This window comes from Myodes glareolus, chromosome 1 (assembly GCF_982192425.1).
Source record: "Myodes glareolus chromosome 1, mMyoGla1.1, whole genome shotgun sequence".
NCBI classification, from domain to species: Eukaryota; Metazoa; Chordata; class Mammalia; order Rodentia; family Cricetidae; genus Myodes; species Myodes glareolus.
The window spans coordinates 132777214-132797766 of NC_142026.1; the positions used below are offsets into that span (position 1 = coordinate 132777214).

Here is a 20553-nt window from a genome sequence, read left to right on the forward strand (position 1 = left end):
GCGGGACCCTGGGAAAGCAGGTGTTGATGCAGTGGCACTTGGCAGGGTTTGGAAGAATTTCCTCAGTTCACAGGGTGGCTGGGGAATGCTGGATAAAGGCTTTCTAGGACTCGGAATGGCAGTAGAACTTTCCATGTTAAGGTGAGTCTTGTCTCAGGGTTTCAGATCTTCAGGATACTTAACCAGTAAGATTTTGGCCAGGTGAGCAGAGAGGAGAGGCTCCATTCACTGTTCATATTCTTCTTAACACTCTGCAGCGCAGAGGCCAGGCAGGATGGAGGAGTGTTCACAGAGTGTTGGGACAGCAAGGGCTCATTGCTTCTCTCTAGTCCCTCATCTTGCCTATGAGAAGTGGGCAGCTGGGGGGGTAAGCCCCAGTAGTGCCAGTCTTTAGCATCTTTTAGTGCCTGCACTCTGGGTGTGTGTCCATCCCTGTGACCTGCTGTGCTAGGCTCTCACACTGATAGGTACTGGTATTGTATTGACTTTTCAAACCAGGCAGCTGAAGTTCAGACAGCTGAGTCTGCTTAATATCTAGGCTGTTTACCCAGTTTGTTCTGCAGCCCTAAGCCTACGGTCATCCATTCTCAGGATAGGATTGGAAAGGTAAGCTATAGTAGGGCTCCTGTTCTTGGCTCAGTCCTCTGTCTACCATGGAAGTCGCTGAACTGCTAGCTGAGTGTCTCCGAGTCCATTCCGGAACCCTCCTTTCCCTCTGCATCTTCATCCGCACCTTTGGAATCATCAGCTTTTCAGTCTGTGCTGAGCTTGAAAAATCCCATACTTTTTCCCCATGGCTAGTGCTTATACCTCTGCACATACATGAAAGTAAACATTTATTAAGAGTGAAATCTTATAAAAGAATGCCAAGCCTGGGCTGGTGAGGACAGCCTTTTAATTTAGCAGTCAGATAGCAGAGGCAGGAAGATTGAGCTTAAGGCCAGCCTGGTCACTATAGAGTGTTCGAGGCTAGCCAGGGCTACATAGTTAGGCTTTGTCTAAATAAATAGATAATAAAAGTAATAACTGAAAGTATTGCATTGCAGCCCTGTCCCCAGCCTTCCTGTCCACACTGTGTGTGTGAGTGTTGTCTCTACCCACAGTTCCGAGGCGCCATGGGTTTGAGTGGCATGTTACCTTGGTTGTTAGCTGCCCTTGGTGCTCCACCACTCTGGTAGAGTGCGTTTAAAATTTACCCCAAAATGTAAGACTACTACAGAGCGAAACCATGCATCCGTCTCAGTTCTGGCACAGCTGACCGTAGCACCTTGCCACCTTTCTTACTCTGTCTGTCCCTCTGTGTGCCCATCCATCCATCCATCCATCCATCCATCCATCCATCCATCCATCCATCCATCCATATGTATTTGTTTTCTCAGCATTATTGAAGAGGGTTGCAGACACTGTCCCTTTGTGTTCCTTCGGAGTACAGCCCTGGGAACAGATGCACTCTGGCACGTGCTGCTGCAGTCGCCGCCCTGACTCTGTCCCCTGTTCTAACCACGTGTGTCCAGCAGTAGGCTTCCCTTCAGTACAGACTCTGTCTAGCCGTACGTTTATATTTTTTATCTTTTCTTTTTAAATTTATTGGTGTTTTACTTTATGGACATGAGTGTCTTACTGCATATGTGTCTGTATATTATGTGAGTGCTTTGGAGGCCAAAAGAGAGCACCGATTCTCCTGAGCATGGACTTATAGACAGTTGTGAGCTGTTATGTGGGTGCTGGGAATCAAACCTGGGTCCTCTCCAAGAGCAGTCAGTGCTCTTACCACTGAGCCATCTCTCCAGCTCCATTGTTCTTTTTTAAAATGTAAAATTTGGCTATGTGTTGGTCATGGTAGCTTCTTTCCTGAGCATCCATGTTAAATGGGAGTCGGTGTAGTATCTCAGTGGCTCTGATAAAGAGCATACTTAGTGGTGGCATGTCTCTGGAAGCATTTGTGTGTCACCATGGAGTGTGTCTGTTGTCCAAAAGCAGGTGTTGGTTGACAATGCCAATTTTAACAACTAAGGAAGTAGAACTGGGTGCATAACTCAGTGCTTGCCATTGTGGACAAGACCCAGTTACCTTCCCCTCCCCCAGCCAGTTAAATAACTTGAGAGAGAGATTGAGGGCAGTGTTGAGACCACAAGGGAAGTCTAGCGTCTGTCCTCAGGTGAGGCTGAGACATGGCTCTAGAGTGTCTTTCCCACTGCCAAATGACACTGGCTTTTCAATGGCTGTCTCAGAGGGAGATGTTATTTCCCTTGGAAAGTTGGGGACATCATGACTCAGGGTTCTTGAAAACTTCTCCCTCATTTTGTAGCTAGTCAGGAGCAGCCAAAAGTGATGGACCCAGGCCTCCCTGATGACAGACTCTTGTTACTCTAGAGAAGCCAAACTGGTGTCTGCATGGTGCTAGTTGAGAGTGACTGCCTGCAGCTCATGGGGCTTCAGAGACTCCGCGGGGACTGTCCTCTATGCCATGATGAAGGAGTAAAGGGTTTCCATACCTTTTAGATCACTGAAATAATCTTATTTCAGAACTACAGAGCACTCTAATAATGATGAGACTAAAATTTTGTCCATGTTAGAAGCCGGTTATGTGTGAATATTTGGAATATGCCGTCTCCTATTCTGAACAAATTTTACACCAAGAGTGGCAGTGTTGGTAGTGTGTGCTTGTGTTTACTGCAGTGCGTGCAGCCAGTGATGGCTCTTCAGCTACAGGTGGTGGGGCTGGAATGCGACACACACACACACACACACACACACACACACACCACACACACACACACTTTCCTTTCTTGATCTTAATCTGTATTTACATGACAAGTGCCCCATGTTATTGTTCTCTCTTTAAATAAGAGCCAGCTACTGAGCTCTCTTCAGCAATGAGTCTGAAGAGTGCATGCATGCTGAGGGATGCAAATAGTGGAGAGTGGTGCATGCATGCTGGGGGATGTAGACAATGGAGAGTGATGCATGCATGCTGAGGGATGTAGACAATGGAGAGTGGTGCATGCATGCTGAGGGATGTAAATTGTGGAGAGTGGTGCATGCATGCTGAGGGATGTAAATTGTGGAGAGTGGTGCATGCATGCTGAGGGATATAAATTGTAGAGAGGTGCATGCATGCTGGGGGATGTAGATAGTGGAGAGTGGTGCATGCATGCTGGGGGATGTAAATTGTGGAGAGTGGTGCATGTATGCTGGGGGATGTAGACAATGGAGAGTGGTGCATGCATGCTGGGGGATGTAAATTGTAGAGAGTGGTCTGCCACTTTAAAAACTTCACAATTTTCTGGGGTGACAGGAGTAACTTGTCTTAGAATAAATGGAAATATGTTTCATTATTATTTTGATATCCCATTTAGACCCAATTTACCCTTTAATAAACTAAACATACACAGACAAACTTTCATTGTTCACAAGGTTATTACATTTGATGAACTAAATTTACAAGTGTGGTTTAGTTAGACAACAATTTACTCACTGGATTGATTTATAAGCTGTTGAACTTTTGGGGATTAAACTAATAATGCTAAGTTTTTGCCAGTTTATAAAAATCAGACAAAAGCTGGAGAACCAAAACTGTTTTTCTTTCTGAACTTGCATTATCATTGTGCCACCATGGTAACGGTTGGTTGGTTTGCTCTTTGGTTTTCACCCTCACTGCCTGGACTCTTTGGGAGACTAGGTAGCAGATAATTCACCATGTATTAAGAGTCGCTGGAGACTTGTGACCTGTGAGCACCCTGAAATATTAGCGCCCCTGAGATATTAGCGCGGGGCTGTCAGAGGCTGTCAGGGCTGTGGCTGCTGCTCAGGGAACCCTTAAGGAGAAGACAGTGGAGCTGAGTTCTGTAGAACGTTCTTTTTGGTGGAGGAATGGCTTGTTGAAGACCTTGATGGGAAAATAAGCGTCATCCCAGAGTTCCGGGAGCCGCTGTGATTGGAGTTGACTGGGGAGGAGCTGTCTGTGTTGGGTAGGGAGAGAAGGGAGTCATGATTAGATGAGGTGTTTTCTCTCCAGTCATACATGTGAGAGGGTCTTGTTGGACACGTTTGGGTAACGATAGTTGAAGCCAGCGTGTGCACAAACTTTGTCTGAAGTGGCCTGCTGGTCATGGGAACTCTTACTTTGCGGATGGAGCCCGACTGACAACAGGCCTTGTCACACTGATAGTCTGGGCTTTCCTGGTCCACAGTGCACCTCCTGTCAGGCATCGTGCTCCCAGCTGGGCACATGGGCGAGCCAGGTAAAACTTCCACCCTTAATCAGTAGTCTGCCGGGGAGACAAGAAGATAAATAAATTATTGGTTGATTGTGCTCTCAGTTCACCGATTTCTTAAGACCCAGGCAGGGCTCACAGGCAGGTGTCTGACTCTCGGCCCTGTGTCCTTGCCTGTATGGCCTTTGCCTCTGATTCTGCTCCTGAGCACTGAACTGTTCATTGCGTATGTGAGAAGATGGAGGGGACTGGCAGTGTGCTGGGCCTTGTGCTCACTCATTGGAGTGAAGTAAGGACGCTGTGAGTCCTCCCGCTCCAACACAGGGTTCATGTGAGTCCTTAGGAAATGCTGTGCAGATCCTCCCTGTGCTTTTTAGCCTTTTCTTGAATATTAGTGATGTGGCTAAAGATTTAATGACGTAGATCTCACTGTCGGCTGGTGTCAAGCTAGGAGATGTAGTTGTGCTTTAGAGGTCCTTAAGGATCTAAACAAGCATGTCTTTAGGTTAGGAGCAATGACCAGAAATAAACAGAAAATGAACGCCACACAGCGTTCCCGGTGGTAGAGACCCAGGGTGGGGGTGGAGGGTTCATACACACCAGCAGCAGTGAGGGTCTTTTTCATTGCTGACTCCGTGACCAGGGTGACATGTGGTCATGGGAGAATGTATTGAGATGTCTTGAAAATGAATGCTTGTTGTCATAGATGGTGTCAGGAAAGGTTTTGGATGAGTCTCCAAGAGGGTGGTTCTCCGGACTTCTGACTGGAAAACTTGGAACCCCAGCCCACCATCACTTATTTGTCTACTTATTTGCTTTCTGGGACAAGGTCTCACTGTGTACCTCTGGATGGGAGTGGAGTTCAGCACAGGTTTTGTTTGCATAACAGCCATGGATGTCTTGGAACGCACTCTGTAGACCAGGCTGGCCTCAAATTCACAGAGATCCACCTGCCTCTGCCTCCTAAGTGCTAGGATTAAAGGTGTGCACCACCACAACCGGCCACACTGTTGCTTCTCATTGGTAGATTATGGTACATATTTGTATATAGGTTATAATATATTTTATGGACATCAATAATTATAATAATAATGGTGGGATTTTAAGCTCAGGCTAAAACTTAAAATGTAATTGGGAAAAGATTGTGTATCTTTTTTTTTCTGTCCTAAAAAACAACAAAAAGACCTTTCAAAAACAAAACTTGCAAGGTCTTGCTGTGTAGCCCAATCTGATTTTGAACTCATAATTCTCCTGCTTCAGCCTCTCATGTGTGTGCTGTCCATGTCCAGCTAGCTTGTTCAGTGACGTGGAAACACACACCTCTTTATCTAAATTTATGCATCAAGGCACATTTATATCAGCAAAAGTGGCGTCAAAAATTGCCATCCCATTTTTTTAAGAGTAGAAGAATTCTCTTCTCATGCCCTTATCATTAGATGTCATTGCACAATTCCACAAATACGTTAGGAGTCCAGAATCAAAACCTAAGAATATCGATGGTGGTTGTTGATGGTGGTATCAATAGTTTACTGTCTTGGACTAGCCAGCAGTGAGGCGTTTTCTTCTGCCATGTCTAATATCCTAGAGATCTATGGTACACCTGTATCATCAGAAAATGTAGTCGACATTGTGTATTGCTAGAAGAGTGTAGTAGAGATAGTTGATTCCAGACTTTTGAAGTTCAGTGTTTTATCAGTCTTAAATGGACTGTGCTGTCCCAGTACAAGTCAAAACACACAGTTTTAGGAGCAGGGTGTATGTTTTCCAACTTCAGTCTGAGGATCAGACCTAAGCACATAATGTCTTGCCTCTTGGAACCTTCCTGTGTCATCTAGATGTGAGTCACTTTTTTTTTTTTGCCTTTGTTTCTGTGGTGACTAAGAACCATAGTACTTAGAGGCTTGACAAGGACTGGGGGCTCTTTATGGGTCTGCCATGTGCATGGGTGAATTGTCAAGTATCTGGTTGGGTACCAATGCTGACTTTTTGTGTCTGTGACCAGTTCCCACGTGACCACAGTCACCCAGATTGTCTGTGTAAGATGACGAGCCGTGCTGAGCCTGGGCACCAGTGAAGTCAGGGATCTTACACAGAAAGTGAGAAAAGGTCATAAAGGGGTCAGATAGCAGCACAGGGCACTGCAGAAGTTGTCATAGGGCAGCCTGGGCAAGTTTTCACACTGCCATGGTAGCAGGTGCTAGTGATGTGCAGGGAAGGGGCCAAGAGTGAGCCCCACCTGTCCCACCAGTTTCTGCCCTGAGTCAGGGGATGCCAGGAGAGAGCCCAGCATCACTGTTGAAGCTGTATATAGAACCACTGTCATCAGGGCATTGGAAGCACTGGGCTATTAAAGCTGTATAGAACCCTTATCACAGAAAAGCCAGAGAAGATTGCTTTGTGAGTGACAGCTCTTCACAGGTTCCAGTGGCCTCATGGTCATCAGCATCAGTTTTGAAGAACCATAACTGTGCATCACATTGGAGAACTTTACCTATTTTGTGCATCTTCCATCTTCCCACTTTCACACCCCCACTGTCCTGGTATAGTAAGGCTTGTGCATAGCTTTTGTGATTGTGGTTTAGTTTGATTGGTTCCATTTTTCTTTGAACTTTTAGGTTGCAGGGTGACAGGCACTTGGTAGCCCTTACTAATTCTGTGTGCGTGTGTGCTTCTGCCTGTGCATACACGTCATAGAGTGTGTGTGGAGGCCAGTGGACAGCTTGCAGATGTATCTGATTTTCTATTGGGCCCCTAGCTCAGCAATAATGACATGGAGACTTATTATTATGAAAGCTTGGCCTTTAGCTTGGACTTTCCCCCAACTAGCTTTTATAATTTAATTTGTTTTTATTAATCTGCTTTCTGCCTTGTGGTTTACCTCTTCTCTGTACTGCATGTCCAACTTTTTTAGTGTCTCCCTGCCACAGCAAATTTATCCCCAGTTCCTCTGTCTCCCCAGAAGTCTTTCCCATTCTCTCCTGCTTAGTTATTGGCCACTCAGCTCTTTATTAAACCAGTCAGAAGGCGCCTGGCAAAGACACATCTTCATAGTGTACATAGCAGCAGAAGTCTGTTGCCGCTTCTCTTATGGGGACTCTAGGGCCCCACTCAGGTTGTTGATAAAAACTTTACCCACTAGCCATCTTGCTAGCCCCCATTTATACTTTTTATACTGCTTGTTCAAATACTTATTTGTACTGGGCTTGGTTACTTTTGTCAGCTTTGCAGGTGATTGGAATATTACCAGCAGAAGACTGCTTCCCACCAGTGAGAAGAGGGGGACCTTTCCCTTTCTGTGAGCTCTTGTAGTAGCTGGATGTGCAGACAGTTGTGGGTTGACCTGTGATGGTTCTTCCTGGGGGTTTTGCAAATATCTCAAATATCTTTTTTTTTTTTTTTCCAAGGCAGGGTTTCTCTGTAGCTTTGGAGCCTGTTCTGTATGCAAATATCTTTATCCATTTTGTGGTTTAGGGAACTGGGCTAGGAAAATCATAGCAAAACCTTTAGTAAACTAGGCCCTTAATTTGATATTCAGGGATAAAGTAAAATTACATAGGTATCTTTACTATAAATACGTACTAGGCATATTCTGATAAGGTGACTCTGAATGGCGATCTAAGTTATGCTAGAGATACACGAGCTGCTATCTTTCGACTTGGGTAATTTATAAAAGGGGATTCCCAGGTCAGCTTTGGAAGCCAGAATATAGCTGGACTCGGTTACCAGTGTGCTTGGAGTCTGAACACAGACATGCTTGAAAACTCTGCCGTACCCCTCCTCAGTCCGTTCTTCCCGGGTGGGACAACAGAGCCTGTGGGAAGACATTAGGCCCCCAAGAGAGACCAGGCAAATCAAGTGTGTGTGTCCTAGAGGAAGAGGGGGAAGAGCAGGGCTGTGTGAATACAGAGGCTTAGCAAGTAATAAAATCCAGTCTGGCAATGGATTTGTCTTGTGGGGTTGACACTCAGGTGTAGCATTGTGGGATGCTGCTTGGGGAGAAAAACCCCACCCAGTGAGGTGACTGTGGACGGTGCCTGGTACAGCATACCGTCTGTGTGAGAAGTGAAAATGGTCATACTCTAAAAGTATTCTAACAGGACGAATGATAACAAACAAATGATTTAAGGGTATATGTGCACACGAGGCCTAACCTAGCCTTTAGCTTTTCGGGAAAAGTTTTGGTTTTGATTGAAGTTCTCGTAGTGAGGAGCTGAGATACTTCTTTGCATGTTTCAATGTTCACATCAGCAGGCTCACAAGGGATGAATTTGGATTGTGGATGAGTGCCTAATAATCGGATGGAAGGAGAGAAGGGTAGAATTAAATAATATGCGTTATAGTCTCGTGAGCGATCCGATGCCTTTGAGGCAGAGATGCGCTGCATTTCACGTTCTTGATTTTCAGAAGTCTCAGGGCTAAGCTAACATTTTTGACTGGAGTGCAAATTAGCTGCATCTTGAAGTGGACTGAGTTGCTGAGATAGATACTATGAAACAGTTTCGTCTCGGGTGAGGCAAGTGCTGCGTTGTGGTAGTGCCCCGTGCAGGCGACTCACTTCCTGCCCAGTTAGACCTTGTGCTTTCCTCACGTAGTTAGGTCGGGCGTTGTGTAGAGGGAGGAGAGTAGAATCCCCATGTTCGTGCTGCCTGAGTGCTGCTGAGCCGCAGCAGCCGTGCTGATGGCTCTCTGACCTGATTGGGAATGTGTGCAGCCTCTCTGTGGGCCGACGTTCCCTCGCTGGTTTTGAAATTACCGGCTCAACCTTGATTTTTCACACTGCCAAAGAAAATCTTGCTTTATCGTTGGAAAGAAAATCTGGAGAAAAATTACACCCTGCTTTCACAAGCATACACTGTAATGTAAATATTCAGAGGAAATGCTTAGTTCTAGATTTTGCTGTTGCCACAGGCATACTAGCATGTGTGTCTGCGAGGCAGGCCAGGGCTATGGAAGAGGAGTGTACTGATTGAATGAAACCATATGCTCTTGCTCATTTCCAGTTATTTTAGGTTCAGTGTTCTTGGTTGGTGAAAGTAAAAGACTTTAAATCCCCAAACTTGTGAATTTTCTTAGGTGGTGTGACCCCATTTTCTCTGTGCTCCACGCAGTGTCGGTCCATGCTCTGCACCCACAGAACTGTCCCTGGGGGCAGGGGGTCCTCTGGCTGAGGCCAAGTGTTTCCCATAGTTTCTTTCTTTTCTCCTACCACTGAGACAGTGTGTCAGCTGCTTGCATCCCTGATCCCTGTATCCCCACATTCCTGCACCCCTGATTCTTACATTCCTGATCCCTGCACCTCTGCATCCCTGTATCCCTGCATCTCCTTATCCCTCTATGTACTAGTATCATGATGTCTCCCCCTCCCCCCAAATCTTCTCCACCATCGACATGGCTGCTCATTCCTGTTCTCCTGTGAGTGTGAAGTGCACACCCTCACTGCTAAAATCATCACAGTCTGAGCACACAGCTGTCATCAAATCACAAAAACAACCCCCCACCAGATGACTTCCCCTGGGTTATTTCACTCCCAGGAGAAATGACCACCTGCAGTCTTGTGGTGGGACATGGAGGGAGGGGAAGCTGGCCATTCTCCCCTTCCTCAGCTGTGGGTTGTGGGGCGCACTGCTTGCTGCTCCTCTTTCTTTCACCCTCACTATTATGCCTCAGTTCTGCTGGTGACACTGTCTTTGCAGAGCTCAGCAGGCACCTGCCCTAGCCAAATGTTCCTACAGGCCTTCCACCTTTACTGTGTGGCCTGCTGGGCTCGGGTGGCAGGCCTGCTTTGTCGCTCCATGAGATTGCCTTCTCTTTGGTGACAACATGCTCCCTGCAGTTCTAACTGCTGTTTCAGACACTTTTGGTTTCTTTATGGTCCATGCCCCCCTTGCCTAAATAGTATTGCTCTCCTAATTTATTTTTCCACCCCTCATTCTCTCTGTTCCTCCTTCCCTTCCCATATTGCCTTTCAAAATGGTCTTGTTAATGTAGTCTCAAACTATATCCAGCTGCCCTTACATTCCTGATCCTCTTCCCCATTGGCCATTCTCCCTGGATAAAGTGAATGGCCTTTACTTGCTAACTCGCCCTGTGCTTATTGAACATTTACTTTGTGCCCCTGGAAGAATCACCTTTCGTGCCAACATCACTGTTGGTTCCCAGTCTTTCTTCCATTGCATATTCCTTACTTAATCTGTGTCTTACCACCCACCTTCCATCACTTCGTAGACTCTGAGACTTCGTGTGTGTGTGTGTGTGTGTGTGTGTGTGTGTGTGTGTGTGTGTGTGGTGTCTGAAGTCTCATCACTGCTGCCTGTCCATCACAGGACCTCTATCTCACCTGCCCAGTATGGCAGCTGGCCCTGCTTTCAGCCACTTCCTGAGAGAACAATCCTGACAGGTGGCTCCGGTGACAGCCTTCTATAAAAGCACCCAGAGGGTCATCGGAAGAGGCAGCCTGAGATGACCTGTCAGGTTTTGGCTCATACTCTGGCCTCAGCCTTCTGCAGCAAATCTTCAGTCTCCTGCATCACACATACCAGTAGCTTCCATGTCCTCTGCAGGCACAGCAGGCAGCTTCGCTTCTAAAGTTGGAGTTCAGTTTGCACCTCCCTTCCCTGAGCCTGGCTCCCCAGTTAGTCCGCAGTTCTTCCTGAGTCCTCACCAGCTTGTGTGGGAGCCTGGCACACAGTAGGTTTGGGGAGAAGGATCCGCTTGAGAGTGCCCTGGGCCTTGTGGTCTCAGGCGAGGGCTTCCCTTGCAGCCCTGCTGCTCTGAGAAGGCCCTGCTTGACCTCTGCTCCTGCCTCTCTGGCCTTGGCCCTGAGGCCCAAGGACTGACTCACCAGACCAAAAATAAAATTCAGAGTTAACTTTGAACTAGTGTTTTTGCTAAGGTGTTTACTAGCTTGTGATTCCCAGTCTGGGGCTATTGCTACACACTCACTATCTTTGGAAATGTTTATGTGAAAGCATTTTGCATTATCTAAAATTCTTTTTACTTCAGCGAATACTTGGGCACTGGGCTCCCTCAGGCTCTGTAGATTTCAGGTCTAAAATGTCATCGCTGTGATAACTTTGAATCAAAAGTGTTGCCAGTCATCTTTATCCTTATTGTAATCACGTTCTCTGTATGCTTTTTAGGAGTCGAGGTACTTAGATGTAAAGTTTCTCTTTATTTATTCTAGATCTTCTTAATTTTAAAATACTTTCTGAAAGTTAGTTTTAAAAAATGTCTCGTTCCTTTAATGTTCTAGCTTAGTATTTTTTGGAATTGTGGTCTTTAATCTCAAGATTTAGATTGTTGTGTTTTATGTATGTATTAAGATTCAGAATCCGTATTTGTTTTAAGTAATAGCTAATAAACTCTCTTCTTTATTTCTTCACAGGGCAGTCCAATGGATCCAATGGTGATGAAGAGGCCTCAGTTGTATGGGATGGGTACTCACCCCCATTCCCAGCCACAGCAGAGCAGTCCATACCCAGGAGGCTCCTATGGTCCCCCAGGCGCACAGCGGTACCCCCTCAGCATGCAGGGCCGGGCTCCAGGGGCCCTGGGAGGCATGCAGTACCCACAGCAGCAGGTTGGTGCCAGCTTATCTCTGCCTTCACCTGTTGTAGTGATAGCTTTTTTTTTTCTTTTTGATTTCTGTGTTACTGGTATTGAGAGAATTTGAGGGTGTTTCTGTGTTACCCCCTTTTTTCTTTGTTAAAGATGGAAAGTTGAACTTGTGATGAAGTAGACCATTTTCACTTTGTTTTTTCTTTTTTAAAAATGGAAATTGATCTTGTAACAAAGTAGGCAAAGTTCCTGCTTGGTCGACTGGGGACTTGCTACTCCCAGTGACCTTGACTTTCTCACATTTCTGAGGTTAACTCTTCAGATACGGAGTTGTGAGAAGACTTCACGGAGGATTTTGTAGTCCTTCAAAGCTTTGTTTTGTTGTTGTTTGAGTTAGTCTGATCATGTTAGCCCAGGCTGTCCTCAAGCTTGGTCTCCCAGTGGTGAGATTACAGATGTTGCCACCAGCCTGGGCTAGCATCAGCTCAGGTTTCCCAGAAAGCTTCTTCTGTTACACTCTTTCTGTGGTTTGTCTAGAAAAGGCTTCTGATTTCATTTGTGAATTTGGTTAGTTGTCTTGGATAGGAGAAGCCTTTTTTGTTCTTAAACAAAAGCCCCCATCTTTCTCTCCCTTTCAGAGTCAAGTGTCGTTAACCACACATGGTTGTCCAGCTAGCAGCACCAGCTCAGCTCAGGGTCTCCGGGGTCTTAGAGTTTGCTTGTTCAGCGGCCTGAGGAGGCCCAGACCTTGCAAAGGACACAATTAGATTCAGGCTTGTCAGGGTGCTTAGTGACCAGGAGCACCAGGAAGGCTGTGCCTGGCAGAGGGGGAAATGATTTTACTGCCTCTGAACTGGGGCGGTCCTGTAACGCTGCCCCCTAAGCCATGGCAGCCATTAACAAACCTTCCTCCCAGGAATTTCTTCTCCACATTTCACTGAAACTCTTCCGTGAGGAAACAAGTCGGCCAGAGCTTGTTCTCTAGAAAGTGGATGTGAAGAGCCATTGACTACATTTTATGTGATGTTGAGCTGCTCACTGCTCGCTCCTGAGGCCGTTTTCTGTAGCTGAGTGTTGTCTGTCCTCATCTTGCAGTTAAAGGAAAGATGGAATTAGGTCAGCCCTTCAGTCCTAGTGTGGTCCCTTACTTTGCACTAGAGCATTATTGGCGGCATAGCTCCACACTGTCAAAGAACAACTCTGAGTGCAAGGATCAGCTTGCCTCCTGTTACTCCAGGTTACCCTTTGCCTCCTGTTACCCCAGGTTATCCTTTCTTCTGCCAGGCTTTACTATCTCCAGAGTTGACACTTCTGATTGGGGCGGGGGGGGGGTGTGCTGGGGAGATAATTGATAGATAAGAAAGTGACTCTGGGCTGCCAACCCCAACCAAGAACCTTGTGTTACTAGAGTTTACGTCCTCTCTGTGAAGGAAGGAGCCCAGTGCAGCAGGAAGCTGAAGGCCTCCTGGCACTTGCAGTTCATCTGATGGGTGAACAGTTCTGTCTGCTGCAGAAGGAGAGAGGCAGAGAGGCAGAGAAAGCCGGGGCTGAAGCCTTGGGATGCTAGCGCTCTTGATTCCCAGCCCGTTTCTTTGACGCCAGGTTGGGAAGGCATTCCCGGAGGAGCTGCAGACTTGTCTCTCTTCTGAGTTCAAGTCTTGCTAGTTTTAGACATTGGCCTAGTTTGTTGAGCCAGAGTGAGAGCCAAATACAGAAAGTCTGTGAAGAATGGTTACCAAGGAAATCTCTTTACATTATTCTCTTCCTCCAGTGTGTGGGGAAAAGTAGGTCTGCACTGAAATACAGTCTCAGTTTTCCTACCTTTCTGGTTTTAATGTAACCCCATGATCTTTACATGCCTTTGAAATCTGATAACTCTTAGATTTACTTGAAAGAACAAATTGCTGGTTATACATCAAGTATTGTAGCAAATGCTTTCTGTGTGGTATACCTTTCTTCCTTCTGTCCTTCCGTTCTTCCGTCCTTCCTTCTTCCCTTCATTCAATCTTTGACTTTTTGAGAAAGAGTTTCTCTGTGTAGCTTTGGCTGTCCTGGAATTTGCTCTGTAGACCGGGCTGCTCTTGAACTCATAAGAGATCTGCCTGCTTTTGCCTCCTGAGTGCTGGGATTAAAAGTTGTTTGTTACCACTGCCTGACTTGTTTGATTTTTTTTTAAAAAAACATTAGTAGTTAGTATAAGTCACAACATGAGTACAGAGGTCAAAATACAGAAGGAATTGATTCTGTTCGTCTACCACATGGGTCCCAGCAGTTGAACCCAGTTCAGGCTTTTGGCAAGCATCCTTGCCCATTGAATCGTCTCTCCTGCCCTCAGCACACTTTTAATTGAAATTTTAGTTTGGGTGTTTTCTGCTAATCAAAAAGGAATGTCCAATTCAGGTGCACAGATCCTTTTGATAATGAAGATAGTAAGTTAGGTGAGAAGGCGAATATGCCAGCTGTGGAAGATCTCAAGCTTTCGTAACAAGTTAATCATGATTAGGGCTCTGTCTGCCTAATTTCACCCCCTCACGCATTTATAAGACTATTTTGCCTCATTTTGAAATTTCAGAAAATAACTGGGGTTAGATTTCTGTTTGAATGTTTGTCAACATTGTAAAGGAGACACAGCTTCAGATATTGATTTCCCTCCCTCCCCCCAGTGCTAGGTATTAAACTCAGGACTTCACAGGTGCTTGCAGCATTCACCTGCTGAGGCACACCCTCTCTCAGTTCATGCGGCATTTGTAATACCAAATCCATGGAACGGTTCCTAATAGGTTGAAATGGAGCAATTAGTAGTGGTTTGAGAAATAGCTGGTAGTTCATGTGCACACACCCTGTGTGTCACTGTACTGGACTTTGGTCTTTTTTCTCCCCCCGAGATCTGGAAATGATAATGTATACGCAGTAAGGTCCAGGCACTGGCTGCTGTGCTGTCCCTTCGTCTTGTCTTAGGATCAGTGTGATTGGCTCAGCACTGTGATAGAGCATAAGTGCAGGACTGATGTTCTCAGAGGAGAGGTTGGGAGATAATTATGACGTTGAGTGTTCATTGAGTGGACATCGCCACCTAGGCATGCCTTTGCTTTGGATGTCGTCCAGTTTCCTGTGTTTGGTTTGTGAACCTCTAATGAGCTGCATCTAGTTCATTTAGCATTGCTCATGTATTTCTGCAGAGGATTAAAATGCAGGAATTCAGCTTTGTAAATTGAGTTGCCCACTTACCAGCTGAGTGGTAAGTTGCCTTTGGCTCAGGGGTCACAGTTTGATTTTTGGCTGGCATTCTACTCCTGTGATAGGAATTTTAAATGTGTGCCCCACTAGAACCGTAGTGCTCGGATGGAATTCCACGTCCACAGCATCTCTGCTTATTTTGTGTCTCTCAGTGGGAGGGAGTGGCCACCGAGTGTTTGATACTAGCATTAAACACAATGGTCTTGATTTGTGTCATGGTAGTTTTAGATTTGAAATGTACCCATGACTGACTTATTGAAGCATGGTGTGATAATAGCGTGCTACTTTAGTCTTTATGGACTGGAACTAGATTTGTGTCTTCAGTCCTTGCTCTCCCACGTCACCAGGCAGATGTATGCCCAAACAGGTCTATCTGCTTTGCGTAGCCTTAAAAACTCTTGTGTTTGGATTTTTATTGAGTTGAGGGGGAATGAATTTTCTCTGCTCTGTGGAGAATGTTCTGCCTCCAGGCTCCTGGAGCAGACCTTGTGATTAGCAGAAGCATATCGTTGACTTCATCTAGGACAGAGCCACACAAAGGTATGGCTTGTCACATGTTGACTGGGTTTTCAGTTTGCGTTTTTGCCTATAGAAGCAGCAAGGGTGTTCTTGGCTGGATCAGGGGTGTGCATGCACAGAGGTTGGCTTTTTTTTTCTCGACTTCTTTGCTCATTAACACGGTCTTTGCGTGTTCACCCTAGGGAGTTTTATACAAAATAAGTAGCAGTTAAAGATCGTAGACCATAGAAGCTTCTATTTGTTTTTGTCAGTAGATTTCAGATACCTCCGGAGGCTCTCTCCCGGGTTTGGGAGTCAATGGGTTAGCATCTTTATCATGCTGCAATTTGGGAGAGGAGTCTGTGGTCATTATACAGCTGGGGAAATGGAAGGAATTAGAGATCCCTGTTTTTAGCTTAGTTTTTTCCCTCCCTCTCTTCCTCCTTTCTTCCTTTTTCTTAGACAGTGTCTTTCTCTCAAGCAGGTGGGCCAGGCTGGTGTGGAACCCAGCGATTCCCCCTCTCTATCCCAGTGCTCTGATTAAAGCCTGTGCCACCACACTCCGCATGTGAGTGTTTTTATGAGAAAACCCAAGTTTTTTGAAGACCTTTACAGTAAAGCACAGGACATGATCATTGTTTTGAAAGTAGCCAAATTCAGTAGAAGTTAGTAATTTCGTTAGGGTGTTGTACTGGAGCATACCAGTTTATACTGAGATGGAAACTAAATTAAGAACAGACTCCTTTGAGGATGACTTCAGATGGTGGGCATTCTAGTCTGTGTTTATTTACCATCTACTATCTGGCCATGTCTCCTTCACTGCGCGTTTGGAGTAAGATGTGTATGTCGGAACAGAAGCATTTTTCTTTGGGACCATTTTGCAGCCAAATCTCATCTCGGAGTGCACATGCTTATTTTGGCAGTAGATGTTTCTAAAAAGGAGACAAACATTGCAATTGTTGGGTGAAAATGAATCTTTTCTTTGTGACTATTCAGGCAGCTGAGCAGTTTCCAGGATTCTTACCTCTGTTACTATATTTTTGGTATAGTGTAGAATTTTTTTTTCATTTACTTGAAAGTCATATTTTGATAGAATTTGAACAGTTATTGTGAAAGGGAGGCTTCATGGAGCAAAGACTGCATCAGACAACATTCCCGTAGGGTTTTTTTTTGTGTGTGTGTGTGTGTGTTTTGATGTGAAATACTTGTTACTGATTCTCTCCCTGCATCATGAGTGTGAAAAGGCATGGTTTTAGTCTCGTCTAAGAACGCTTAGGTCTCCTGCTTTTGAGGGGTGTGATTGGATGAAGGAAGAAGACTTGACATGGGACAGTGAGGAGGAGGAGGTGCTCTGTGTGTTTACACTGAGACTCTTGGGGTTTTGGGTCACTTCACATGTGCCAATGACATCCCTGCATGCATGCTCATACACTTGCTTATGGAACATTTGTGGGGCAGTGGCATTTTTATGTAATATATCCCATATGCTAAAGATACATACATGTAAACCCTTAACTAAATAAGATGAAGGCAGGCGTTTTGCTGTTACAGCTTTGAAATGCTGTGGGATTTATTGGCTATGAGGTCCATAGCATTTTTGTTGGTTGTCCTGTGTGCCCAGAGACTGGAGGCAAGCAGCTTTGCTTTGTACCTGAGATGCTTGCATTTCTCAGCTGTTGAACATTTGTATAAATAATGGCCTTTCATTGGCCTCGTCTGTCTGGTTGCTTCAGGTCTTACACAGTGAACGTGCCTGTATTTACGGTTTGTCAACAAGACTCTTATGGATCACACACCTGCTTTCATGAGGATAGATAGCCCAAGCTGCCAGGATTGGTGCCAGAGTTCCTTGCTGATGGGGTTTCTTACCAAGAAAATATTTCTGAAAGAATTTGTAGATAGAGTACCATATTTACTCCTTAAAATGTAAATTTCTGGAACACTGGCTTCTTACACTGTAGTTAGATTGAAACACCTTTGAAGCAGTGTGACATTGTCACTAAACTTGTGTTAGAAGAAAGCACGCTGTGAGCTCCGTGTAGACCTTCAAATCTTTACCTTTTATACAAGTAAGACAGGATGAGATTATTCTTGGGAGTTTTTTTCCTCCCGAGACAGGGTTTCCCTGTAGCTTTAGAGCCTGTACTGGAACTAGCTCTTGTAGAGCAGGCTGGCCTCGAACTCACAGAGATCCGCCTGCTTCTGCCTCCCGAGTGCTGGGATTAAAGGCGTGTGCACCACTGCCCAGCTATTCTTGGAAATTTAATGAGAAATGTGAGCTGTTTTCATCTATGGTTTGGAAAGCCACATTGGCATTTGTTTTTCACAGAACATTTATATTGTTCTAGATGCAAACTAGCCTCTGTCCACCACTGTGTTTATACTGTTTTCTTTCATATATGATTTCTACTGTGTAATGTACATATAGAGACTCCAACCCCAAATACCTGTCAAATTTTCTGTTATAGTTTTGTTTTATGTTTTTTAAAATTCTTTTTTTTCTGGCGTAAGTACAAGCTTTTAAAAATGATTTATCTTTATTTTATGTGCATTGGTGTTTTGCCTGCATATGTGTCTGTGTGAGGGTGTCAGGTCTCCTGAGTAACAGTATCAGGTAGTTGTGAGTAGCCACGTGGATGCTAGGAATTGAGCCTGCGTTTTCTGGAAGAGCGTTCAGTGCTCTTAACTACTGAACCGTGTCTCTAGCCCCGGTAGTTTTACTTTTAATGTGTGAAAATCATAAGTGATTATTTCAAATGGTTTTAGAATCACTTTAATATGTTTTAAATAAATTTCTCACTTGCTATCACTCAAAAAACAGTATGATATATTTATGTAAAAATTTTAGCACTAAGGCTAACAGTTGTTGTCAATGAAATCAATCAACCACATTTATCCACTGTTCTCTGAAAAACAAAACAACAAAAACCCCACAAGATAAACTAAAAGAGAGAGCAAGTGTCATATTCGTTTGGGTGGCTCTCCGACTCTTCAGAGGTTGGCGTCTCTGAAGTCAGTTTTGTGCCCTGAGGCCTGACCTCTGGGACGCCTGTGCTTGTGTCAGATGACCGCAGTGCCCAGCCCTGTGGGCAGCTGCGTGTGAGCATTAGAGCACTTCTGGACTTGTGATAGCAGTAAGTCAGAAAGTCACCCCACCCTAAAGGGCTGGAAGTGACCCAGAAACCATAACTGGGACAACATAGTCTTTGCCAATTAATTAACCTGTTTGTGATGATGGAAACCCCTAGATCCCACCCCACTGTGTTTATCTCTATAATTAAGGGGGTTGACTACCAGATTTCCTGGCTCAGCTTTTACCTTTGAAGTACCAGTGAGCGAATGACCTCTGATTTCGATATAAGATTTTAGTCTGGTCACTTAACGATCTTGAATGGGCTGATGACTTGACAAATTGAGACATAACTACTGCCCGCGATGTCAGAAGTTCTTTCTAAGACCAAAGGAGTCACAGTGGAATTGTTGGAATGAACGCAGTGTGATCTTTTAAACATTTTACCTGTGAAGTTATTCTTGGGCAACATGTTTTCTGAATGCCTGTCATATGTAGATGTGTGGCCTACGTTAACGTGGTAAACTGTCAGAACACACTTTACTCAGAGTTGCAAAAGAAGCAAGGAGAAGCTCTCAGTTTGTCAGTGGCCAGAAAAGAAGTCTGTGCAGCAAACACTAAGGTAAATTGTGTAAATGAAGCCTGATTATTCTGAACCGTCACTTTCGTTCCTCTTTAACCCCTAACAGGGACTGTATGTCCTGTTTTATATTCTAAGGTGGGTCTTCTCTAAAGGTTAAAAAGAAGGTTTTTATTTTTATATAAAAATTATTAATGGCAGTTTGATTATTTTATATGTAATTGCAGATATTTGCTCTTACAGTCTTGAAAAATAACCTTGAAAGATAATTCTGTGCTTGTGAGTAAAATTAAGAAAGTGCTGCTACTCTGTGTGTCTGTGGGGTCAGGGGGCAGGACCTGGAAGAGAGAAGTCATTGGGATACCTCCCTAGAGCCAGGGAGTCCTGTATAATCCATGCTTCCTTGGGCCTTGAGAGGAACCTACCCTTCTGGAGGTATTAGAAATTTCTGGAAGTTTGAGAGCTCAGATCTGTAGTAGGAATTGCATATAAACATATATCAGAGACATCTCTTACCTACTTGCAATAGTTCCACACTGAATTTGGGTTACTAGATAATATAAGAAAGTGGAAATTATCTAGTTTCCCAGTTTCTATGTGGAAATATGTAGAAACAGATGGTATTCCACAAAATGAGCCAAATTGTATTCCACAAAATAGCCATCTATTGGTATTGATTCAGAGTAAGAATATTTTAACTACTAAACTGAGTAGTCATCCAATTAACCACTCCACAAACTAATCAAGCAACCAACCAGCTAACCAACCAGTCAACCAACCAATCCACCAATTAACTGGCTAACCAGCCAACCAGTCAACCAGCCAACTATCCAACTAGCTAGCTACCCTGTGGAATTTGCTGTTGAGTCTGGTCGGTCAAGAGCTGTGATTCAGGTCAATGCTTGTACAATAGCAAACATTCAGAACAAAGTAAGCCTGAAAGCAGAATGTGCAGATGTCGGAATGAAACTCAGAAATCTGCCTTTGCTAAGGTGATCACATCTTACTTAGTGGTGGTATCCAAGCTGACTTCCCTCAACAGCTGCAGTTCTTGGTACCCCAGGAAGGCTGGCCAGACTCTCTCTGTATTTTCCATCTTTGTGTGCCTTTTTTTTTTACTCTATTACTTTTTAATATTTATTATCTTTACTCCTTTAATCTATGTCTGTCTATACTCTTATTTTTTTAAACTATTCTTTTTATAGCTGTCTATACTTTTTCCTCTCTCTCCCAAGCCTACATACAGATTTTACACACACTTTGACTTGTTTAAAGGTTTATTTTTGTCTAAATATGTCTTTATTGTGTGTCTGTAATCCTTTTCTGGCCAGGAGCGCCTCTTTTTTTTTTTAAATGCTAAATGGCTAGGATCAACTCCATGGCCCTGCCTTTTG

The 20553-nt window shown here is 44.6% G+C and overlaps 1 protein-coding gene across 5 annotated transcripts in view; it reads left to right on the plus strand.

The window, feature by feature from the left end:
* Positions 1 to 20553, plus strand: part of Arid1b (AT-rich interaction domain 1B) — a 366765-nt gene that overhangs the window by 34508 nt on the left and 311704 nt on the right. For all 5 annotated transcript variants that reach the window (XM_085687826.2, XM_085687808.2, XM_085687811.2 and 2 more), the window contains exon 2: positions 11602 to 11796. In XM_085687826.2, the coding sequence (XP_085543952.2) occupies positions 11611 to 11796 (186 nt within the window). In that variant the 5' untranslated portion in view covers positions 11602 to 11610. The remainder of the gene's footprint in view (positions 1 to 11601; positions 11797 to 20553) is intronic.